Source organism: Elephas maximus, chromosome 13 (assembly GCF_024166365.1).
Source record: "Elephas maximus indicus isolate mEleMax1 chromosome 13, mEleMax1 primary haplotype, whole genome shotgun sequence".
Taxonomy (NCBI): domain Eukaryota; kingdom Metazoa; phylum Chordata; class Mammalia; order Proboscidea; family Elephantidae; genus Elephas; species Elephas maximus.
In genome coordinates, this window is record NC_064831.1 from 73,807,647 (window position 1) to 73,833,589 (window position 25,943).

Below are 25,943 nucleotides of genomic sequence, written 5' to 3' on the forward strand. Positions count from 1 at the left end.
TCATACATTATAAATAGTTCTTTATTATGAGTGTATAGTATTTGATAACAGAAAATAAATTTCATTTAAAATATTTAAAATAATTTCTGAATATAAGCAATTTATTCTGATTATTGCTAAAACAGTGTTCACATTCAAACTTTTAAGTCTGAGGAGATACTATTCCACACACACAGGTCACTGTCAGTAGTCTAATAGTGCTCATTACCATAATAATGTAAACTTTTTTTCAGAATCAGGGAATGATTCTAGATTATCCATGGTGAAAAATAAATACTATTCTTTTATGCCAGCAAGACTTCCTGTGGGCTCTTATATCCCAGTCTGGCTTGGTATGGGGAAGTCACCACGTCTGTGCTTCTTTCTCTGATTTTAAGAGCCACAACATCAAATAAAAGCTACATCACACACAAAACCCTGCCGCTCTTTCAGGGTGTTACATGGCCAGTCTGACGGCACCCTGTATACATGCTTTTCAAGAAAAGGCCTTCAGCCCCTCTCTATTCATTCAAGCACACTGTGGTGGGTGCGCTGTCCTTGGGGAAGAGCTCACTGGTCCCACTCGCTGGGGCTCTGCTCACTACCATCTTCCTCCTCGGAGTCAGTAGACACTTTCTTGATTCTTTGGAGGGCCGCCTTGATGCTTCTCTCAAGGTCACTGGGTGGTTTGTGGCTGGGCTTCAGGCCTAAGTTTGGGTGAACTTTCTTCAGTTTGACTCCTTGCCTAATGGCGGCCAGGATGTGCTCATTGACCGAGGTGCGGGGAGGGGCCAAAGTGGGCACATCCACTTTCTGGAGAGGGCTTTTGCCATTCCTTAATGAAGCCAACACTGCATCCATAGATCCTGAAATACAGTAAAGAGAGCCAATACTACCAGGATAACAGACTCTCCCCCAGATGCCAGATTATTATTATACTAGTTGAAGTTAAGTCACATACCAGTTAATGTCATGATTTAAACAAGTAATCATCATTCCATTAAACAAATGCTTTATCTGTTAGACAAAGCTCCCCATTTGAATCCAGGATAGTTTAATATCTTTCCTTGGCCACTTTCCACTAATTTCTTAAAATCCATAGCAACTTAGAGGCGCAGTCATGCAAACCTTTTGTTAGAATAATTGTTTTTCAAGACATACACACTGAATTCTTTTTGCATAATTCGAAGAAAGTTGTGGATGCCTGGGGTGTAAATAAGGAGCCTTGGTGGTACAGCGGCTAAAGTGATCGACTGCTAGCCGAAAGGTTTGTGGTTCAAAACAACCAGTGGCTCCATGGGAGAATGATGTGGCAGTCAGCTTCCGTGGAGACTTACAGCCTTGGAAACCCTATGGGGTCACTATGAGTTGGCATTGTCCTGATGGCAGTAGGTTTGGTTTGGGTTTTGGGGGGATGTAAATAATCTGATGCAATGCACATGACTTTGGTGTCTTTCGAAGACACCAAAGTCATTTCCCTTCATCCTTCAAAAAAAAAATTTTTTTTTTTTTAAATTTCACCCCACTCTCTCTCTCTCTAAAGGAGCCCTGGTGGCGCAGTGGGTAAGTGCTCAGCCAAAAGGTCAGCAGTTCGAGCCCACCAGCTGCTCCATGAGAGAAAGATGCAGTTTATTTCGGCAAAGATTTACAGCCTGGGAAACCCTATGGGGCAGTCGTTATGAGTTGGAATCGACTTGATGGCAGTGGGTTTGGTTTTGGTTTTATATCTAACTTTTTTTTTCAGTCTTGGATGTTAGTAGGTGAGGACTCATTCTATGACAAAGAAGTGAGTAGGTTTCCACACATGAAAAGGCTTACAGTAAAGCTTTAATCAGCTCAGTGAGCTAGGGAGGGCGTCACCTGGTGGGATTCACTCCACCCACACTACCCTAAGGTGACTTACATGCTCTAGTGTGAAGGGTGTGAAATGCTGTCCAAACACCAATTAGATCAGAGTTTCAGGGCCTTGGTGAAGAGAAGCTATTTTTCACATCTCTGCCACTTTGAGATCACTGAGTGGGTGAAATCTTTATCACCGTCTAGAGACGGGGGCATGACTGCAGCCACCAATGGAGAGATCTTCCAGGTAAACCCTCACAGCTAATAGTCACTTCTAGTTCAGGATTTAAAAACCATGCTGTGGCTAAGAAAATGCTATTTCACTTTGGTTTTAAGCCTGTAACTTGTTATCATAATTCCCTTCTGGATGTAACAAGACAAAGTTTCACACCAAGGCTATTTTTGGTGGTAATTCATACCTTCTTCTTATTCTTTTCATTGAAACGAGGCAGTACTTGAACAGAGCTTCCCAACTCCATTGTGCATTAAATTCAGGCGGGAATGAAGGCCCCACCCAAAGGCTGCCCACATCCAAGCTCGCATCTAGACACTGGCACGTGAGCTCTTGCTTTTCATCTACCCAACATTGCTTGGTGACACAGACAGGCTATCTGGTGTTCCATTCAATAGTGCAGATATTTTCATTCATAGCTGGTTCTAGATCCAGGAAAACCCTGAACTCAGAGTAACCAGAATAGTCTGGAACTCTTACACTTCTATCATTCATATCACCTGTCACAACAACTGTGCATCTTCTAGGTGGAGGGGTTCAAATGTATTTATTAAATAAACGTACACAGCATTTTGCTAGAATTTATCTAAAACACATGCATATACACCAAAATAAATCCCAAAGCAGGAGGCTTGGAGTCTAGGCAGCCTTAGACCAATCTCTTTAAAAGTCAATATCTAAAACCATAATTACTCAGAACTATAACCTTATTAAACAAAGGAATATTCAGTTGTATTCAGTGTATTGTACTTGCCCAGGCAAAAAGTAGCCCACTAATTTTTTTTTTTTTTTTTTTTTTTGATCCACTGCATTTTAGAAAGATTCCTAGTAAGGTTCTCAGTCTACCTGTCAGTCTGCCAGAAAAGCCTTCTACATTCTGGTTAATATTCCTCTACAATAATTTCCAACCAATATTCTGCTTAAAATGCAGTAATTTAATTCTGTAAATGACTTGGAGATGCAAAAATAAGCTTAGTTCAAAGCACTGTTGAAAATGTTCAAATAACAGAAATCAAATGCAGACTGAAGTCTTAAGAAACCTGAAATGGTTCATTCTTTAATAGTCGCGGAGATGCCAAGTCATATGACCATTAAGTGTGTTTTTTCAAGATGAATTAGCATTTATCAACCTCAGATTTAGACCATACTAACTTTGCAATAAACAGTAGGTACCTAAGGCACAAATACTGTAATATATTAAGGCTGTAGAGAATTCTGAAAAAAACCTTGACTTCAAGATGTCGGCTTCTAAATCTAGAATGCTTCCACCTCTTAACAGCCCATGGGGAGAACAGACAGGATTCCAGTGGATTACCTGGGCATTTAAAACTTTCAGAGGAATCACCCGGTCTCTCAGGAAATGATTCACAAACCAGGGGAAGCGGCTGATCCTCTTTTACTGAAGGTCTGAAGTGTAGGTTCCGATGAGTCGCAGACTGAGAAGAAAAGGGCAGAGCAGGAAGCGGGGGTGGAGGAGGAGGAGGAGGAGGTGGTGGCGGAGGAGGAGGAGGAGGCAGTGGTGACAATTCCTCACTGGATTTGGAGTGTGTGTGGTCAGCAACTGGAACAAAAATCTGGACAGGGGTATTTCCAGGCCAGTCCTCAAACCTGGGGCTTTTCACATTGCTAACTTTAGATGAGGGACTACTTCTGCCTTTCGCAGATGACAGACGCATTACTGACACAGTCTGAGAAGCCAGCGGGGATGTCTGCTGAGAAAGTTCACCTGGCAGGCTTGGAGTCACAGGTTCTGAGCAAGAAGTTTTTAGTACAGACCGACCCGGACATTTCTGAAAATGAGAAACTGTCATGAGAAACTTGGCATAAATGCAAACCATCAAAATGCAGGAACTTCCTATAACTAAGTCTATAAATAAAAGAACACAGAGGAGCGTCTGTGTATAAAAAACCCAATGCCATTGAGTCAATTCTGACTCATAGCGACCCTATAGGACAGAGCAGAACTGCCCTGTAGGGTTTCTAAGGAGCACCTGGTGGATTCAAACTGCCAACCTTTTGGTTAGCAGCCAAGCTCTTAACCACCATGCCAGGATTTCGCCATCTATGTATATATTAAAAAAAATTTTTTTTTTTATAGGTTGTTCTAATTCACAAAATGGCTCTTTCTCACTTTTTACAGCCACCCTTGCTACTAAATCTATTTTTCATTTGCTAAAAAATAAGCATTTATATCCTTTGATCAAATAGTGCCTTCTCTGGAATAAGATATATATGAATGAACATACTCATCATAATATTTAGTATAAATATGTTCAGTATGAAAAATCAGAAACTCTGAATACCAACAATAGGAAGGTAGTTGAAAAAATTGTGGCAAATTTATCCCAAATATTAAGCAGCCATTAAAAATCAAAAATAAATAGTACAAAGTCTGTGAAACATCCTGAACAGATGATAAAAAACCGAAAAAACCCAGTGCTGTCAAGTCGATTCCGACTCATAGCGACCCTATAGGACAGAGTAGAACTGCCCCGTAGAGTTTCCAAGGAGCGCCTGGCGGATTCGAACTGCCAAAGTCTTGGTTAGCAGCCGTAGCACTTACCCTCTACAGTTTCCAAACAAATGATACAGTGTTAAAATAACAGGACTCTAACATACATCATGGAAACCCTGGTGGCGTAGTGGGTAAGTGCTACGGCTGCTAACCAAAAGGTTGGCGGTTCAAATCCACCAGGTGCTCCCTGGCAACTCTACGGGGCAGTTCTACTCTGTCCTATAGGGTCGCTATGAGTCGGAATCAACTCGAGGGCAACGGGTTTGGTTTAACATACATTATAACCACATGAAAAACAGGTCTATGAAAGATACCAGCAGAGCAGACATCAAAGTGACAGTTGTAACAGGGGTTATGTTTCTTTTCTCTAAGTTTTAGACCTAGAGTAAATTTTATAATTTAAAAATGTAAGTTTTTAAAGTTCTGGTCACACAGGTATTAATTTAATGAACACCTAACTTCACACAGAACTAATCTTGGGGAAAGGGTCCCTAAAGAAGGCACCAATTATCTAATAAGATACCACATAATGTAATACTATGTAGCCATTAAAATGAGCTAGATTTGCACATATCAACGAGAATATAACTCAAAAACATAATTTGGAGTGAAAAAACTAGCAAAAGATGCATAATAAATACTATTAATGCAAATTTCTAAATACACACAAGAAGTGCATTTCATGATAAACTCAAAGAACAGTTCTCTCTCTCCCACATTCTTCTAAATCTTTTCAGAACAAACAGCAAATAACATCAACAAGTACTACACATCACTGATGCAGACAGGAGTCACGCAGCTATCACCTCGCAGCTTCCTGCAGGTAACAGGCCAGTATAATTAGAATCCCAGAATCTCGGGGCCAGAGGGAGGGCTCCTTACTCCAATGGTTGTCTGACCTTCTTCTGATGTTGGGGATCCCCTAACTACCCAAGGGTTCCCCACTTGGCATCCTGGCAGCAGCATGTTGCTGTGCCCCTGACTGCTACATCCTGTCTTATATTGTCAGGCAGTCTGTCTCCCTGAGGACAAATTAAGTCTTTTACCTTATGACAGCCCTTCAGATACTTACAAACAGCTTCTCTAGGCTCAACAAGTACCATGTACCTATTCACTTTTTCCCCCCTCTTCACTTTTAACAGAGCACTTTACTATGCTTATGTCACAATGTTTCTTTGATGGCATTTTAAAGAATTCTTTCTTACAAATGAGGAAAAAAGCCAGCTAGAGTTGAGGGCAATTTAATTATTTTCAGTTGTCCCTGTTGGTCTAAACCACAGTGGCCACTGCTGGCACTACCTGGTGAGGAGGAAAGAGCAGGAACCCAAGTGTGTTGTTATGTCAAAACATCTTCATATTCTAAAATATATATATATATATATAATTTCTATTATGTATATTGCTATACCACAAATGGAGCCCTGGTGGCACAGTGGTTAAGAGCTCAGCTGCTCACCAAAAGGCCAGCACTTCAAATCTACCAGCCACTCCTTGGAAGCCCTATGCGGCAGTTCTACTCTGTCCTATAGGGTCACTATGAGTCAGAATGAACTCAATGGCAACAGGTTTGGTGTTTTTTGGTTTATACCACAAATAATGGCATTCTTGAATCATTCTGTGTCCTAAATTATCTGTTCATAATATGTGATGCATTTCTCCTAGGTCAGGTGATCTTCATTTATTTCCCTTAGAAAATGTAGGTGGTGGTGATTATTTCAAGAACTTACCTCTTTAAATGCTCTTAATCGTTGGAGCGTTTTTTGGCGTTCTTGGTTTATCCATTCTCTTTTCTTTTGTTCCTCATCTTTTATCTTGTCTCTTTTCTATATTTAAACATACACTTGTAAATTTCTCGAAATAAAGTCTTGACAAACACATTATCACACACCCCCATCCTTGCTCCCTGGTGACAGTCGCAAGCCCGGAGGGGGAGCACCAGTTCCTCCCAGTTTAGGCCAGTGTGTCACATTGAGCAAATGGAAGACATTTTCCTTCAGCTACTCACCATCTGAGTACTATGATGCTGATGAAAATATTTTACACTTTCTTCAGCCTGCTGCAGTCTGAGTCGATGATTTTCTTTGCATTGATCCTGGTGGAATAACACAAATCATCTCTGTGGTTTTAGTATTACCAGGGGCCACAGTATACAGGTTAAAAGAACAAAGCACTACATTTGCGCTGTAGAGCAATGCATTCAGTATTATGAGTTTCCAGTGTGCTTAATGGTACTACCTCCTCCACAGTCATGGGATAAGGGCTGATTGGCTGCTTAAAGGAATATAATCTGTTCTCAGTCAAGAGGACCACAGCTGTGATTTAGTGCTTTGAGAGACGAAAAGGTAAATCCTCTAACCAGGTGGAAGTGAGAGGACATACAAGCAGTCCCCCTATTCTTAAATGTGATGTGTCCTAAGAATCTGTTCCAATATGGTTGTTTCAAACACATTTCCCATGTTATAAACAGTAAGTAGATTTCCAAACATATCTACATAAGCATATCCAGCCTTAACATACCTGAAAAATTATATGAAAGATGTATTTCACCTATGCTTAGCCACCCTCCATAACCCTTCATATATATGGAAAATAATACAGTAAAAACAATACATTTATTATGTTTTAGGTCCCAGCCTCAATACCAAGTACTTTCCATTCCATATGCCATCTTATCCTCATAATAACCATGAGATTGGTACTATTACCATTATTATATTCTTTTAACAGATGAGAAAACTAAGTTCAAAGAGATTTAAGTAATTTGCCTAAGGTCACACAGCTACCAAGGGGCCAAGCTGTGATCTGAGGCCAAGATAGACTCTAGAGCTTGACCTCAATTACCACATTCCATTAACCCCAGTGCCTTTCAAATTCCAACATGTTCAGAACTCAGTGGCAGGAACTCCCCTGACTGGGGCAGGGGGAGGGATTCCATCTGGAGGGTGAAGGTTAACACTCCAAGTCTGTGTAAGAGAAGGCACTTCTCCACAGCTGTACCTCGAAGACCCAGACCGTGGAGGCACTCCCTCCTTCCCACCAGTCTACATTGCCAGGGAAAGGAGACTTCTCCCAATACCCTTGGGTATTCTGAAATGGGGAACAAAGGGCAAACACCTGTATATCTTTAAATCATCTGAAGAAGAACTCCTAAATCCCGAAGCTACAATTCTTAAATGCAGTCCTGCAAAGAATATATTCTTTCAACACAGTTTTAAAAAGTACTTATGTTTGCATGTAACATGGAAGAATAATGTACATTTTTGTAAGCTTCAATTTTCTTTTTTTTTTCTAATTCCAATAAGAAAAGTGTAACAAATATGAGTAAATACATATAAAAGCCTGGATAAAAATGAAATATAGAAGCCGCCTTTTCTATAGAAAAAAAATGAAATTTCTTTGCATTACCTTTTCATATAATTGGTTTTTAAAAATTAAGAAAAAAATCACTCACCAAAGACTGAAATGAGCTGCATATTCTATCTGTGACTGATGTTTTCTGATCAACAATTTAAAATAAAATCAGTTTTAAAATTTACTACAGCTGATTATTAGATATAAAGTTTTCACCCATTATGATTTTAATTGAGGGAGCCCTGGTGGCACAGTGGTTTAAGTATTCAGCTGCTAACCAAAAGGTCGGCAGCTCAAACCCACCAGCTGCTCCAAGGGAGAAAGATGTGGCAGCCGGCTTCCATAAAGGTTTACAGCCTTGGAAACCCTGTGGGGCAATGCTACTCTGTCCTACAGGGTTGCTATGAGTCAGAGATCAACTCGATGGCAGTGGACTGTAATTTATTAGATCCTGATATAGAACGGTACTGTCCAATAGGAATTTTTCAAAATTATTACTTTTATAGTCTTTTTTTGAATTATTTTATTTATTTTTGTTGTTGAGAATATATACCTATTGTGATTTTAAACATGCCTGTTGCTAAATGACTGAATTAAAATCTAGGGATTATGGTAAATACTTAAATCCCAAAAGAAACAAAGACTATTAAGAAGAATATCTAAAATATATTTTAACTGTAGCCACTGAAACCTACATAAACACATAAAAAAAAAAATCATTATGTTGGTAAAAAGCCTTATTTTCAATACCTTTTTATCTTTTATGAAAGAAGAAATTCCTGGAAGGGGAAAAAAAGAAAGCTGCTGTGGGTGCACCAACCTTTTTGTTCCTGAGATAGGCTCTTCTAGCACAGATCCTGCCTCGTTTGGACTCCAGCTGTTGGGACTGCCTGCTGAGCTCTTTCACCTCCAAGTTCTTATCCTTTGGCAGCCCCACTACTTTATCAACGACTTTAAGTTCCTCCAGACTTTCACATGTATCGTAATAGACAACTTCATCCTGTTTCTCTAGAAATATATCAATGGTTTTTAAAATACATGCTTTATTATAAAAGTAATGCACATCATTTTCTAAAATGTAAAGAAAGTAAAGGTCACTTGTAACCCCACCACCCAGGGATAACCCCTGTTAACATTTATGCACATACATACTACAGACATACAGACATATGTACATAGCTACTCATGTTAATAAACATAAGAGTTTTCAGAATATTTTCCATGTAATAGAAATACAACTTTAATGGCTACATAGTATTCTCTAATTTAAGCATTCTCTATTGTTAGAATGTTTAAATTTTCCATGTTATAAATTTTCACTGTGATGAACATCTCTGAATATAAATTTGTGTATATTTTTTTATCACTTCCCTAGCAAATGAATATTTAAGGCTCTTGATACCTATTGCCAAACTGCCCTCTAGAAAGGCAACTTGTATTCCACCAGCAGTGTATGGTATTAAAGACACCTTGACTTAAAGTGAATTTTCTCCCTTCTTCCCCAAACCTTCTGAATCCCAATCCCAGAGAGAAAAATGTGGACAATTTGGTGTACATCCTTCCAGGTTAACTTTTTTTAATAGAATTTTTCCTAAATATATAAGATGTTTATAACCTACTGCAAAAAAATTCTTAATACCTAGGATTAAACTAAACCTTTAGAATCTATATAGAGAAAATTATTAAACTTGGAAGAACTTAAAAAAAAAAAATTAAAATAAATGGAGAGACATACCATGCTCTTGGATGGGAAGATTCAAAATTGCAAAGATGACAATTCTCCCCAAATTAGTCTCTAATTTTAAGCACAATCCCAATCAAAATTCCAAGTTTTGAACTTGCCAAAATGATTCTAAAGTTCATCTGGAAGAATAAAGGAGTGAGAATAGTCAGAAAACTAGTGGAAAAGTAGAGTAACAAAAGGGCTACTCGCCTCACAAGATACTAAAATGTATTTCCAAAGTACAATAATAAAAACAGTACAATACTGGCTCCAGAAGCCATTCGTCAATCATGGAAGAGAATAACAACTCATACATAGATCAATGTCTAGTAATTCTGGATATAAGACAAGGAGCAAGTCAAAACAGTAGAGAAAAACTGATTTTTTTTTTTTTTTAATTCGTGATTGGGACTGATACCAATTTAGGAAAAAAGTTAGGTTCCTACCCCATCTCGAAATAAATTTCATCTGGATTAAAAAGTTAAATGTTTTAAAAAATAAAACCATGAAAATATGAAAGGAAAATATAAGTAAATATTCACATAATTTGGGGATGAGGAAGACTTTGCCAGGCGTAACACCAAAAGCAGAAACAACAGATATGACTTCATAAAAATTAAATATTTCTGCAAGGCAAGAAAAAGCAAAAGACTGTCCACAACAGTGAAAAGCTGGAAACCACGGTCCACCCATATAAAGGAATACTATGCAGCCATTACTATTTTTGATGCCTTTATTACTTACTGAAATGGCAAGACAGTTATTATATATTAAATAAGAAAGAGATTACTAAATAGGATAGTTTTGGTTTAAAAAAAGTGATATTTATATATATATTGGCATATGAAGAAGGCTAGAAGGCTATACAGCAAATTTTTATCACTAAGTATCTCTAGATAATGGGATTGAGGTGATAATTGTTTTTCATTTGTTTCTCTGTATGTTTAATAATGAATACATTATTTGAATAATAAAGATACCAAAGGGAAATTTTATTTAGGAAATTTCAGATGTTACAGGTAATTTACAAGAAGTAACTGATAATATGGTATGTATTTCCTTAAATGTATAATTTAAATATTTTAATATATACACAAAGGAATAAATTTTACCTTTTATAAGTCTCTTAATAGAGTCCAACTGGGTAATAAGCAGTATTTCTTCATATTTTAACATCTCGAGCTTAGCCTCATATAGTTCTAATTGAACTTCATAATACTGTATTTCTAATTCATCTACAACATCTATCTTTTTTTCTTTTCCCAGAAGATCTTCCATCTTGTTTTAATAAAAAAAAAATAAGTTAAAAGAACTAGTATTATTAAAAGCAGACTTTAGAAGCATTCTACCTATTTTCTATTCTTGCTCAGTACTAAATATAAAAAAGCAAACATTTTTCCACTTCATCTAGTAAGACAAAAATGCCTTATTCAACGTTCTTTATAAATACTTTATCTCATCCTTGAAACATGAAAACATTTAGGTTTTGAGAAAACTTACAATGAGGTATTTACAGTGTTTTCTGCTTTAAAGGCATAGATAACAGGAAAAAATTGAACTGACTATAATCCTAAGACAAAAGCACCTTTTTGATTATTCTAGAGTTGTGCTGAAAACACTGCTTGATTAGCTCAATGTTATTATAAAGTGAATCCTACAATATAATACTCCAAAAAATCTTGACCAAAGGAAACTTTATGGCCAACCTTCAATAGTCTCTGAAGCTCAGCTGCTAACCAAAAAGTTGGCAGTTCAAACCCACTGGCCGCTCCATGGGACAAAGATTTGGCAGTCTGCTTTTGTAAAGATTACAACCTTGGAAACCCTATGGGACAGTTCTACTCTGTCCTGTAGGGTCGCTATGAGTTGGAATTGACTAAATGGCAACGAGGTTTTGGGGGTTTACTTGTCTCCTAGAACATGGTGTTGGAATAAGTGAAGAAAGGAAGCTCCTGAATAGTGACTGGCAATAAAGCTGCTCTATGAAATAAAAAAGCATTTTTAAAACAAAATTACATGTATCTTTGTCTTACCTTTCTCCGAATTTCAGCTCTTTTATGATTTAAACACAACTCCTTGGCTCTCATGAATTGCAGGCTCTCTCGAGCTAGCATCAGCTTGAGTTTTTCTAACCTGGGAGTTGCTGCGGCCCAGGCAGCCTGGCCAAATCTCTTCTCATCCTGTTCCATTTGTTTCTGCATTCCTATTGCATAATTCATAAAATTAAAAATTACAACTCACTGAAAAGGGAAAATTTTGCTCTGAGCAAATCCTTTGTTTACTATCTCCCATATTACCTACAAGACATCCTGTCTAAAAAGAAAAACTGTTCTAATAACTTTTTTATTATCACAAAAATAATGTCAATTTGGTAGAAAACTTTGGATAATCTATTTAAAAAAGAAAATAATAAATCATGATCTAACCTACTTGAGGCAATTGCTTCTTACATTTTGGTGCATATGCTTCCAGACTGTTTCTATGTCTAGCTAGACAGATATGCTCATACACATAGTTTGACAAAAAATTGAGTCATCATTCTGTTTTTGGTTTGTCTATTTCACTTAACGTATCATGGAACAGACTGACCTCGTGGCGCAACTGTAGCACGTCTAACTCCAGGTCAGAAGGTTGCGTGTTTGTGTCAGGTCGGGGTCAGTTTCTTTGGAAACCCTTGTGGCGTAGTGGTTAAGAGTTCAGCTGCTAACCAAGAGGCTGGCAGTTCGAATCCACCAGCTGCTCCATGGACACGCCAGGGGGCAGATCTACTCTGTACTGTAGGGTGCTATGAGTCAGAATTGACTCGATGGCATGGAGTTTGGAAACCCTGGTGGCATAGCGGTTAAGATCTACGGCTGCTAGCCAAAAGGCTGGCAGTTCGAATCCACCAGGCGCTCCTTGGAAACTCTACGGGGCAGTTCTACTCTGTCCTATACAGTCGCTATGAGTCACAATCGACTCTATGGCAATGGGTACGGTACTGATATCATGGAACGCTCGCCATTCATAAAAGTAGATTTAGAAAGTCATACTTAATAGCTACATGGTATTCCATTTTATCAGTGTGCCATAATTTAACAAGCTGATTGACAGATATCAACTATAGGGTTTATGTGCTGGAATCGACTCGACGGCAATGGGTTTGGTTTGATTTTGGTTTATTACTGACAATGACAGAGATCAGACAAAAGTTCTTCAACCACCCGACCAGACCCCACATGGCCTGGTCCCCAGCTGTCTTGCCAGCATTCTCCCTCACCACATCCTCTGTGCCCTCTGCGCTTCAACCCCACAGGTTGTCTTTAAGTTCTGCATACTTGCCAAGCTCCCTCAAGCCAGAGGGCCTTTGCAAATGCTATTCTTTCTGCCAGGAACATTCTTCCCTCACTTTTTTCCCTCTTAACTTCCATTTACCCTTCAGATATTAGGGCAAGTGCCACTTCTCAGAGGCTTTTGCTGACCACCATGATCGAGCCTAATCTCTCTCTCATAGGCTCTCTGACCCTATACTGCTCTTCCTGATGTCACTTGTTGCCATTGCCACTTCCCATTTGTTTGAATTAATATATAATTAAGATTCCTCTCCCCTCACCAGACTGTACAGTATCTGTGTGTATCCTTACATGAATCCCCAGGTCCTGGGAAACAGTGCCTGGTGCTTAAGAGAAACTCAAATTTTCCTGAATAAGATGCAGATTACATATAACTTAATAAAATATTTGGTATTATTACCTGCTAATGCCTTTACTGTTTCCTTAAAATAATTCACTGTGATATCCTGAATAGAGACTATAGCTTCTTCAGCCCGTCTAGTCCATTCTTTGGCTTCCTTCTGCAAGGCAACTACCCTTTTAGGTCCCAGATCATCCTCATCCAAGGACTTCTACAGAAAGAAGGAAAAATGGTATTAGTAAGGGAATAATAATATGCAGTTACTAGGAAACTGACAAGAAATTGGTCACATGGACCATTTTAACTACTTTTATTGCTACTACTTAGTCAATTAAATTTATCCAGTACATGCTTGACTATGCATAAGGTTCTAAGCTGGGCACCACCTGGAAGACAAAGGGATATTCTGGAGGTATAAATTTAAAAAAAAACCTACTTTCACTTTACATTACTAGAACAACCTTTTCTAGAGAACAAGTCTGTCAAGTTATGTTTCTCATAATAATATACAATTGTTTAAATGAGATCTGCACAAGGCCTGGTACACAGCACTCCAGTTGTTGGTATGATTTCTTTTAAGAACATGGCAGTAAGCTTTTCAATACCATGGTTCTTTTCTGAAAGGCAAAAGTAATAAAATAACCTAAAAGTTCAGAAAATCTGTACATTCATGATTATGACATGAATCCAATTCTTCTTCTACAAAGCACGATTTATTGACATTAGCAATATATACAAATTAGCCATCAGGGAAATGCAAATCAAAACCACAATGAGATACTACTTCATACTCACTAGGACAGCTATAATGAAAAAGACAGACGATAACAAGTGTTGGTGAGGATGTGGACAAACTGGAACTCTCACACATCGCTGGTAGGAATGTAAAATGGTGCCGGCACTTGGAAAACCATATGACAGTTCCTCAAAAGGTTAAACACAGAGGTGCCATATGACCTAGCAATCCCACTCCTAGGTATATACCCAAGAAAATGAAAATATATGTCCATACCAAAACTTGTACATGAATGTTCACACCAGTGCTATTTATAATAGCCAAAAAGTGGAAACAACCCAAATGTCCATCAGCTAATAAAGGGATAAGCAAAATGTAATCTATCCATGCAACAGGATATTATTCAGTAATAAAAAGAAATGAAGTTCTGATACATGCATGCTACAACACAGGTGAACCTTGGCAACAGTCGCTAAGTAAAAGCAGTCACAAAAGACCACATATTGTCTGCTTCCATTAATACGAAATGTCCAGAAGCGGCAAATCCATAGAGACAGAACGTACACTAGGTGGTCTGGGGGGAAATGCGGAGTGAGTGCTAACTGGTACAGGGTTTCTTTTTGGGGTGATGAAAATGTTCTGAAATGACACAACTATAAATATACTAAAGCCATTAAATTGTACAGATTTATTGTGTAAATTTAAAGTATGTGAATTACATCTCAATAAGCTTAAATAAAAGAAAAAAGACAGAAATATACATAGGAAGTACAGACTATCCAAATAATAGACTTTCAAAATAAAGAACAGAACAACTTTATCCACAGGTTGGGGTGGCATGAGTTTCATCCAAACATGTTACTGTTGTTACAGTCATAACTTGGCAGGCGTCATGAGTGTACGTGTAGAAGGATGGTCCAGTTCAGGGGGTAGAGATCAAGAGGTCTCCCTGACATCTTTTGATTCTAGCCAGTTGAAACCCTAGGTAAACATTTTAACTCCTCTGGGCTCTGGATTCATCTGAAGCACTGTGATAATAAAGCCTACTCTAACTAGTGTCACAGGGTTGTTCAATGAAATGAGAGCAATGACAGCTTTTATTAAAGTTTAAAGTACTGAATTACAATCTAGGACCCTCTATTTAAATTTTCATCCTATTCAAATTAAACATGTATGTGTTCTTAGAGGCAGAAAATAAGCTGCAGTAAGTAGGCATCACATCAAGTACAAGTCATTAGCACAGAAGTTTAATATCTGCAGAAATCGTAAGGTTTTAAGAAGATAATCAGTATACATGTCTTCATTTTTATCAATTGTTAAGTATAAACTTGACATGTCTACATTACCATCTAAATATTAAGGGTAAACCTAAACAAAGTGCAAACACAGCACTGAATCTTAAATGTGATTAAAGAAATGATACATGAAAAATAGTAAATCTGATAAAAGAAAACATACCAAAATGCTAAGCTTACGTGAAGTTGCAACTTCTCGCATATCCCTAAATGGCTGCAGTAAGTACTGGTAGAACGTGGTTGCCATAAGAACTAATTCCTGGTATGCTTCATCTTCCTCTTGATAAACTTTCATTAATGTGACCATTGTGTTGGCTTTTTCATGGCCTTGAAGAACCTAGAAAGGAAAAAGTAAGTCAGGGTTGAGTATGGACATTATTTATAATGTCATATCAAACAAACAAAACTAAAGACACCTTAATGTTCTAAACTTAAATGAATCAATTTTGTTGTTGTTGTTGTTGTTAGTTGCTGTCCAGGAGATTCTGACTCATGGCGACCCCAACTGTGCGGCTGTGACCTTTCTGAAGCAGGTCTTCAGGATTTGAACCGGCCAACCTTTCTTTTGGTTAGTAGTCCAGCATTTAGCCATCTGCACCACTCAGGGACTCTTTACACCTTTTTTTTTTATTGTACTTAAGATGTAGGTTTACAAGAACAAACTAGTTTCTCATCAAACAGTACACACATCGTTTTATGACATTAATCAACAACCCCACGACATGTCACCACTCTCCCTTCTCCTAGGGTTCCCTATTACCAGCTTTCCTGTTCCCTCCTGCCTTCCAGTCACTGCCCCAGGGCTGGTGGACCCCTTTAGTCTTGTTTTGTTCCATGGGCCTGTTCCATCTTTGGCTGAAGGGTAAACTTCAGGAATGACCTCATTACTGAGCTGAAAGGGTGTCGGAAGCCATACTCTCAGGGTTTCTCCAGTCTCTGTCAGGCCAGCAAGTCTGGTCTTTCTTTCTGAGTTAAAATTTTGTTCTACGTTTTTCTCCAGCTCTGTCCAGAACCCTCTATTCTGGTCCCTGTCAGAGCAGTCAGTGGTGGTAGCCAGGTACCATCTCGTTGTTCTGGACTCAGTCTGGTGGAGGCCAATGGTAGATGTAGTCCATTAGTCCTTTGGACTGATCTTTCCCTTGTATCTTTAGTTTTCTTCATTCTTCCTCAGTCCCGAAGGGGTAAGACCAGTGGAGTATACTAGATAGCCGTTCACAGGCTTTTAAGACTCCAGGCACTACTCATGAAAGTAGAATGGAGAACATATTCCTTATAAACTATGTTATGCCAATTGAGCTAGATATTCCCCAAGATTATGGTCCCCACAGCCCTCAGCCCAGCAATTCAGCCCCTCAGGGAGTCTGGATGTGTCTATGGAGCTACCATGTCCTTGCCTTGTACAGGCTGTGCTGGCTTCCCCAGTATTGTGTACTGCCTTACCCTTCACCGAAGTTTCCACTTACCTGTTGTCTACTAAGTGTTTTTCCATTCCCACCCCTCCCCTCCCTCGTAACCATCAAAGATTCTTTCTTTTTGTATGTAAACCTTTTCCTCAGTATTTACAGTAGTCCTCTCATACAATATCTGTCCTTTTGTGATTCACTTATTTCACTCAGCAATAATGGCCTCCAGATTCATCTGTTATGAGATGCTTCACAGATTCACCATTGTATTTTATGTACCACAGTTTATCCATTCATCTGTTGATGGGCATCTAGGTTGTCTCCATCTTCTTACTATTGTGAACAATGCTGCAATGAACATAGGTGTGCGTATGTCTGTCTGTATGACGACTCATTTCTCTAGGATATATTCCTAGGAGTGAGATTGCTGGAACATATGGTATTTCTATTTCTAGCTTTCTAAGGAAGCGCCATATCATTTTCCGAAATGGTTGTATCATTTTGCATTCCCACAAGCACTGCATAAGAGTTCCAATCTCCCTGCAGCCTCTCCAACATTTGTTATTTCCTATTTTATTGATTCATGCTAGTAATGCCCAGGTGAGGTGGTATCTCATTGTGGTTTTAGTTTGCATTTCTGTGATGGCTAGAGATCATGAGCATTTCCTCATGTGTCTGCTGGCCGCCTGAATGTCTTCTTTGGCAAAGTGTCTGTTCATTTCCTTTGCCCATTTTTTAATTGGATTTTTTGCCTTTTTGTTGTAGGGGTGTTGGTGTTTCTTGTATATCTTAGAGACTGGACCTTTGTAATAGCCAAAAATTTTTTCCCAGTCTGTAGGTTCTCTATAATTTATACTCTTTTGGTGAAGTCTTTTGATAAGCCTAAGTGTTTAATTTTTCAAAGATCCCAGTTATCTAGCTTAACCTCTGGAGCTTGTGGGTTGTTGGTTGTGATTTGTATCCTGTTAATGCTGTGTATTAGGGCTTCTAGCATTTATCCTATTTTTTCTTCTACGAACTTCACGGTTTTGGGCTTTTATTTAGATCTTTGATCCATTTGGAGTTAGTTTTTGTATATGGTGTGAGGTATGGGTCCTGTTTCATTTTTCTGCAGATGGACATCCAGTTTTGCCAGCACCATTTGTTAAAAAGACTGTCTTTTCCCCATTTGATGGACTTTGGACCCTTGTCGATGATCAGGTGACCGTAGGTAGATGGTTTTACATTTGAGTTCTCAATTCTGTTCCATTGGTCAATGTATCTGTCATTGTACCAGTACCAGGCTGTTTTGACTACCGTAACTGTATAGTAGGTTCTCAGGTCAGGTAGTGCAAGTACTCCTACTTTATTCTTCTCCTTCAATAGCGCTTTACTTATCCAGGGCTTCTTTCCTTTCCACATAAAGTTAATGATTAGTTTTTCCATCACTTTAAAGAATGTTGTTGGTATTTGGATTGGGATTGCATTATACTTGTAAATTGCTTTGGGTAGAATTGTCATTTTCACAATGTTGATCTACCTATCCATGAGCATGAAATATTTTTCCATTTATGTAGATCTTTTTGGTTTCATCCAGTAGTGTTTTGTAGTTGTCTTCATATAGGCCTTTTACATCCCTGGTTAGATTTATTCCCAAGTATTCTTTTCCTGATTTCCTTTTCATCATTCTCTTTGTTGGTGAATACAAATCCAATTGATTTTTGTGTGTTTTTTACCTTGTATCCTGCTAATCTGCTGAATCTATTAGTTCCAGTAGTTTTCTCGTGGAGTCTTTTGGGTTTTCTATGTATAGTATCATATCATCTGCAAACAGGGACAGTTTAGCTTCTTCGTTACCAATTTGAATGCCGTTTATTTCTGTTTCTGGCCTTACTGCCCTAGCTAGGACTTCCAACACAATGTTAAATAGGAATGGTGATAAGGGGCATCCTTGTCTTGTTCCTGTTCTCAAGGGGAATGTTTTCAACCTCTCTCCATTAAGAATGATGCTGGCCGTTGGTTTTGCATATATTCCCTTTATTATGTTGAGAAATTTTCCATTTTATTGAGGGTTTTTATCAGGAATGGGTGTTGGAATTTGTCAAATGGCTTTTCTGTGTCAATTGAGATGATCATGTGATTCTTTCTTTTTATTTATGTGGTGGATTACGTTGATTTATTTTCTAATGTTGAACCATCCTTGCATACCTGGAATGAATCCTACTTGGAAATAGTGTATTATTTTTTTGATATGCTGCTGAATTCTATTGGCTAGAATTTTGCTGAGAATTTTTGAATCTATATTCATGAGGGATATAGGTCTGTAATTTTCTTTTTTTGTGGTGTCTTTGCCTGGTTGGTATCAGGGTTATGCTGGCTTCATAGAATGAATTCAGAAGTATCGCTTCCTTTTCTATGTTCTGAAATAGTTGGATTAGTACTGGTGTAAGCTCTTCTCTGAGTGTTTGGTAGAATTCTCCAGTAAAGTCATCTAGGCCAGGACTTCTTTTTCTTGGGAGTTTTTTTTTAATTACCTTTTCAATGTCTTCTTTGTTATGGGTCTGTTCAGATTTTCAACATCTTTTTCTCTTAGTTTGGGTACGTACTGTGTTTCTAGAAATTTGTCCATTTCCTCTAAGTTTTCAAATTTGTTGGAGTACAGTTTTTCATAATACACTGTTATGATCCTTTTTATTTCAGTTGGGTCTGTTTTAATGTCCCCCATTTCATTTCCTTTTTCGGTTATTTGCATCCTCTCCTGTTTTTCTTTTGTCAATTTGGACAGCGGTTTGCCGATTTTGTTGATCCTTTCAAAGAACAAACTTCTGGTTTTGTTGATTCTTTCTATTGTTTTCCTTTTTTTTTTATTTCATTTATTTCTGCTCTGATCTTTATTATTTCCTCTCTTCTGGTGGCTGTGGGCTTCTTTTGCTGTTCTATTTGTTCAAGTTTTGTAGTTAATGTTTTGATTTTGTCCCCTTCTTTTTCGATGTGTGCATCTATTGCTATAAATTGACCTCTGAGGACTGCTTTTGTTGTGTCCCAAAGGTTTTGGTATGGTGAGTTTTCATTCTCGTTTGATTCTAGGAATTTTTTATTCCATCTCTGATTTCTTCTATTACCGAGTGGTTGTGAAAAGCAGGGTGTTATTCAGTTTCCATGTAATTGATTTTTTTTCCTTACTCTTCCTGTTGTTAATTTCTACTTTGGTGGCATCGTATTATCTCAATGTTCTGGATTTTGTTGAGCGTTGCTCTGTGGCCTAAGAGGTGGTCTATTCTGGAGAACGTTCCATGTGTGTTGGAAAATAATGTGTACTTTGCAGCTGTTGGCTGGAGTGTTCGATATGTCTATGAGGTCAAGTTGGCTGATGGTGCTCCTTAGCTCTCTGTATCTTTGCTGAGCTTCTTTCTAGATGTTCTGTCCTTTACTGAGAGTGGTGTGTTGAAGTCTCCTATTATTGTGGAGCTGTCATTTTCTCTTTTCAGTGCTGTTAGAGTTTATGTATTTTCGGTGCATAGATGTTTATTATGGTTACGTCTTCATGATGGATTGTCCCTTTAATCGTTATATAGTGCCCTTCTTTGTCCTTTATGGTGGATTTTGTTTTAAAGTCTATTTTATCTGAGATCAGTATTGCACTCCTGCTCTTTTTTGGTAGTAATTTGTTTGATATATTTTTTCCCATCCTTTGATTTTTAATAAATTTGTCTTTGTTTCTAAGGTGTGTCTCTTGTAGAAAGCATATTGGTGGATCCTGTTTTTTTTTTTTTTTTTAATCCATTCTGTCACTCTGTGTCTCTTTATGGGTACACTTAGGCCATTTACATCCAGTGTAATTATTAATAGGTGTGAGTTTATTGCTGTCATTTTGTAGTGATTTTTTTCATGATGCTAACGTTTTCTTTGTTCCTCTCACACTCCTGTGCTGAGTTCCTTTTGTTTGTGGATTGCTTTTTCATTTTTGTTTTTGTAGATTTTGTTTTTATTGAGACTTTGTGTTTTTCTTCTGTATTTTGATGACTAGGTTTGTTAACTTTCTTTGTGGTTACCTTGAAATGTACCGTTATCTTCCTAGGTTTGAGCCAGTCTATTATTACTTAGTATAGCCTTGCCTGCCTGTCCATTAGAAAGTTCTATACCTACACCATTTATTCCCTCTTATTGTTCTGATATTGTTGTTATTTACAGATTAACCTCTCTGGTTCCTGTTGCAATTCTTTTGGTTTTGGATAGTCCTTGAGAGTTCACTTCCTACATTGGTATCTGGCTAGTATAATCTTGCATCCTAGGTTCAGGCTGTGATCTGATGTTTATTCTCAGACCGGACTCCCTTTAATCTTGTAGGTTTGGTTTCATTTTTACATATTCCCTTAATTTCTCTTTATCTGGAAATGTCCTAATTTCACCATCATATTTGAACAAAAGTTTTGCAGGATATATTATTCTTGGTTGGCAGTGTTTTTCTTTCAAGTTTTTATATGTATCATCCCATTGCCCTCTTGCCTGCATGGTTTCTGCTGAATAATCAGACCTTAGTCTTATTGTGGAAACTCTGGTGGTGCAGTGGTTAAATGCTACGAATGCTAACCAAAGGGTTGGCAGTTTGAATCCTCCAGGCGCTCCTTGGAAACTCTATGGGGCAGTTCTACTCTGTCCTGTAGGGTTGCTATGAGTCGGAATCGACTCAACAGCACTGGGTTTTGTTTTGTTTTGTTTTGTCTTAGTCTTGTTTCTCTAGTGTGACTTTTTGTTTTTCTTGAGCTGCTTGAAGGATTTTTTCTTTGTCTTTGGTTTTAGCGAGTGTGATTATGATATGCCTTGGTGTTTTTCTTTTGGGGTCTATACTGTATGGGGTTCGTTGAGCTTCTTGGATGGTCAGCTTTTCACCATTCATGATATTAGGGAAGTTTTCTCTCAGGAATTCTTCAGTGGTCCTCTCTGTGTTTTCCATTTTCTTCCCTTGTTCTGGAGCTCCAATCAGTCACAGATTTTTGCTTTTGATTGTATCCCGCATAATTCTCAGGGTTTACTCATTTTCTTCGTTTTTTTCTGATTTTTCCTCAAACAGAGTTGTATCCAAGTGTTTGTCTTCAATTTCACTGATCCTGTCTTCCATCATTTCAAACCTGCTCCTCAGTCCTTCTATGACACTGTCCATTTCTGGTATCTTATTGTTTATCTTTTGGATTTCTAATTGTTGTTTTTTGTATGATTTTTAGTTGTGAATTTATTTTGGCATTTTGTTCCTGTATTATTTTCCTGAATTCTTCCATTTTCTTGTCTGTATTTTCCATGAATTTGTCTGCCTTTTCCATAAATTTGTCTATTTTTTCCTCATTTTTGTCCGCTTTTTGCTTCAACACTTGGATAGCTGTGAATACTAAAAAAAAAAACCCAGTGCTGTCGAGTCGATTCCAACTCATAGCAACCTTATAGGGCAGGGTAGAACTGCCCCATAGAGTTTCCAAGGAGCACCTGGAGGATTCGAACTCTGACCCTTTGGTTAGCAGCCGTAGCACTTAACCACTACGCCACCAGGGTTTCTGTGAATATTAGAGATTTGAATTTTCTGTCAGGTAGCTCTACTGCCTTTTCTACTACAAGAAAGTCATCTGGTGTTTTATTTTGGACACCTACTGGAACCATCCTTTTTTTTTTATATACATATTTTGATATCATCTGCTGTCTTCAGGACATTCAGTAGTTATTTTCTTTGTTTCTTGATTGTAGGTTTGTTTCATCCTGGTTTTTTGTTTTATTTGGTTATGTCTGAGCAGGCGGGCTATGCGTTGTTGTTTAATTGTCTGTAGGCGTGATACTTTTCACCTCCTTGTCCAATGGGTGGGGCCAGTCACTCAGCTATGGTGCAACAGAGCTGGTCCAGCTGAAGGGGAGGGGCTGGAATGGGTTGTTTGCGGCACGGACTAGGGCCGACAAGGTGGGCCAGGAATCAGTGCTGGGCAGGTTCCAGTAGGCCGTGCCTGTGCTTCTCGGAGGTGTGATGTTCAGCGCACAGTGCAGGTAGGCCCTTACATCAATTTTAAGTACTGACTAAATATGAAAACGCTATTTCCTTCAACCAAAATGCCTAATAAAACAATAATGCTTAATAAATCATGGCATAGCCATGGTAGAATATAATTAGTGTGGTCATTCAGCTCTGTGCTTCTGACAACTGTTTAGTATCATGGGAAATTTATAATATGAAATGGGGGGAAAGCAGAGTATGAAATTTAACCTCAGCTAAGTACCAAGTATTGAGAGAACAAGGCCTGGAAGAGTAATAGTATAGAATTTTTTTCAATCAATACATTCTTAAATTTTTCTATCTCCTTTCCTGTACTTAAAAAGTAAAGTGATCTACTTTCAGCTGCAGTTTTATCTAGGTGATAATGATAGTTTGAAAAAAAAAAAAAGTTTTCCTGAACAAAATTGAAATATGAAACAACAAAAAAGTAAACTTAAGGCAACTGGTATTTTTCAGCCTTATTTCCTAGTCAGGAAATTTCATGAGTTAATAATTCAGCTTCATTTTCTATACACTAGCGAATGGCCTAATTCTAGAATTTCTTGCTTTTTCTATTCTAAACAGAGATGAATATTAAGATAGTTTATATCTACCTCCATGGATGTGAATGTTTTGTATTTAAGCCCTTCCTCCCCAAACTCTCCTCCCATTTTTAAGCCCCAGTTAAACAGGTACCCTATACCAGTGTGATCAGCTCAACAGCACGACCTGTACCCAAACCAAAACCTATCGCAATGGAGTTGATCCCGACTCATAAAGACCCTATAGGACACAGCAGAACCACCCCGTAGCGTTTCCAAGGCTATAAATCTTTACGAAAGCGATTGTCACATCCTTCTCCCGTGGAGTGGCTGGTGGGTTTGAACTGCTGACCTTTTGGTTAGCAGCCAACCGCTTAACAACTGTGCCAGGGCTCCCTGTGTGAACTACTATACTAGTGCTATAATACTCCTGAATGAACTCTAATTTGGAAAAAGTATAACTTTTAAAATGGTAACCACATATATCATATGTACACGTTATAGTTTAAAAAGAAACCATTTCTCTTTGTGAGAAACCAAATGTCTAAAACACAAAACTTCGTTTGAAACAAAAAAGAAAAAGTTTTCCTGAACAAAATTAAAATATAAAACAACAAAAAAGTAAACTTAAGGTAACTGGTATTTTTCAGCCTTATTTCTTAAACTAGTCAGAAACATTCAAGAGTTAACAATTCTCCTGTAGTTTTCTCATACATACCTGTTGCCGTCAAGTCAATTCGGACTCATAGCGATCCTATAGGACAGAGCAGAACCATCCATAGAGTTTCCAAGAAGCACCTGGTGGGTTCAAACTGCTGACCTTTTGGTTAGCAGCTGTAACACTTAACCACTATGCAACCAGGGTTTCCTTTCTCATACGCAGCTTAGTGAAATCAACACATGAGAAGTGGGAGCATAGATGTTTACTCACAAAACCCACAGTATAAAATGGCACCACTAACAAAGCTCCTTTTAGTAACAATTTTAACTCCTTTTATAAAACTTTTAATTTAAAAAGCACGTTCTATATTTAGCTCGAGAAGGAAAGATTTTGAAATGTGACTAAATTCTTCTCTTACACCTCCCTTTCCTCAAAAGAATATACAGATGTAACATTAGAAAAATTACTCAAATTAATAATGGCCTCTAATGAGAAAGGGCAAGAGGACATGTTCAGGGTGTAGAATAAAGCCCCCAAATCTTGGCTCTCCTTAGTAAACTGTGGACATGTAAGTCATATTTTCTCCTGAACTCTTTTGTGGACTTGAATTTGCCACACATTGTTCGAGGTCTCAAACTACCTGTTTCAAGCTTAAAGGACACGCTGTTAAGTTCGGCAATTCCAAACTGATGAATAAAGCTCACTTCCTGTTGGCCTTCCATTTGACAGAGTCTTTATTATTTAAAACAAAAAACCTGTCCCCTAGAAACCTATTCATCCTCTAAAACGTTTTGCTTCCATTATTGGGCTTCCCTCATACACAGAACCTGGAATTGATTACAGTTACCCAGTGTTGTTATTCTCTACATATATGGGGTAGTTTCAGTTTTGCTTTCAATATCATCTGGCATTTCCCATCGTAACAGCCTGCTCTGCCAATATCTCCTGGGGAAAGGCTTAAGGTGCTGTCCTGGCCCCTAACTGCGAATAGACAATGATTTAACTTAATATATCCTCCCCCTGGGCCTCATGCGAGGTCCCAAAGAATTCCCCTGCAGGCGAAGGTCACCTGTAAACCTGCAGCTTTCCCTGCGCGCCTCCTTCTCCAGCTCAGACTGTTAAACTTGACTAGTCTATGGAAGAAACCTAACTTCTTAACGCTTTTCCTCCCCTCTTGTAATGATCTAGGGCAAAGATATGAAAACAAACCGGCGTCCGCAGCCCGGCGCCAGCGCGTACCTGGCGCAGCCGTGCGCCCGCCTCCGTCCACCGCGCGCGCAGGGCCCGCTCCCGAAACTCGCGCAGGCTCTCGCAGTCCGCGGCGCCGCCCTGGGCCGGGAAGAGCGCGTCGCGCACGGCCCCGCCGCCGCAGCAGTCGGCCGCCTCGCTCAGGTAGCGCTCCAGCTGCCAGCAGAGCTCCTGCAGCGCCGCCTCGCCGGGGCCCGCGCGCGCCGGCCATACCGACGCCCACAGACCCAGAACCCAGGCCCCACCGCCGCTCGCGTCCAGCTCCGGCGGCAGCAGCGGGAAACAGCGCTCCAGCGGCGGCCACAGCGCCGCCAGCTGCCGGTGCGCGCCGCGGAGCCCGGCTGCGGACAGCAGGCCAGTCCAGCTGGGGAGGGGCGCGGCGGCCTCGCGCTCCGGCCCCAGCTCGGAACCCGGCCGGCTCCCCTCGCTCCGCCGCCGCCGCTGCGCTGTCCGGTCGTGACAAGTCACAGCGAATTTGCCCTCCGCGGCGTTCCAGGCCACGAGGAAGCGCAGCTGGTGCCGCTCGAGCTTGGCGAAGAGGTCCTCGCGGACCGGTACCCAGCCCTCCAGGCTGTCGGGCTGCTCGTCCTCCATGGCTGCTGGCGGTCAGCGACCGGACGGCTCGGCTCGCCCCGGCCCGGCCCTCTTACAAACCCCGCCACTGGGCAGTCCGAACTGCGACATTTTTTGCTGGGCTGTAATCCGCGTCAGCGTCTCGGCACCGCTCCTCTGGCGCTTTTCATTGGCTGCCTGCGGGC

The 25,943-nt window shown here is 39.3% G+C and overlaps 1 protein-coding gene across 2 annotated transcripts; it reads right to left on the reverse strand.

Annotated features, from left to right (window-relative positions):
• On the reverse strand, positions 1-25,943 carry WHAMM (WASP homolog associated with actin, golgi membranes and microtubules). 2 transcript variants are annotated; one of them, XM_049905711.1, is made up of 10 exons: positions 25,147-25,943; positions 15,506-15,679; positions 13,372-13,522; positions 11,673-11,842; positions 10,752-10,917; positions 8,737-8,924; positions 6,571-6,657; positions 6,293-6,388; positions 3,366-3,840; positions 1-845 (listed from the first exon to the last, which is right to left on the reverse strand). In XM_049905711.1, the coding sequence occupies exons 1-10, from the start codon at positions 25,777-25,779 to the stop codon at positions 550-552; spliced, it is 2,436 nt and encodes an 811-aa protein (XP_049761668.1). In that variant the 5' UTR covers positions 25,780-25,943; the 3' UTR covers positions 1-549. The 2 variants fall into 2 exon arrangements, with proteins under 2 accessions (XP_049761668.1, XP_049761669.1); XM_049905712.1 differs by having other exon boundaries at positions 3-845; positions 25,177-25,941.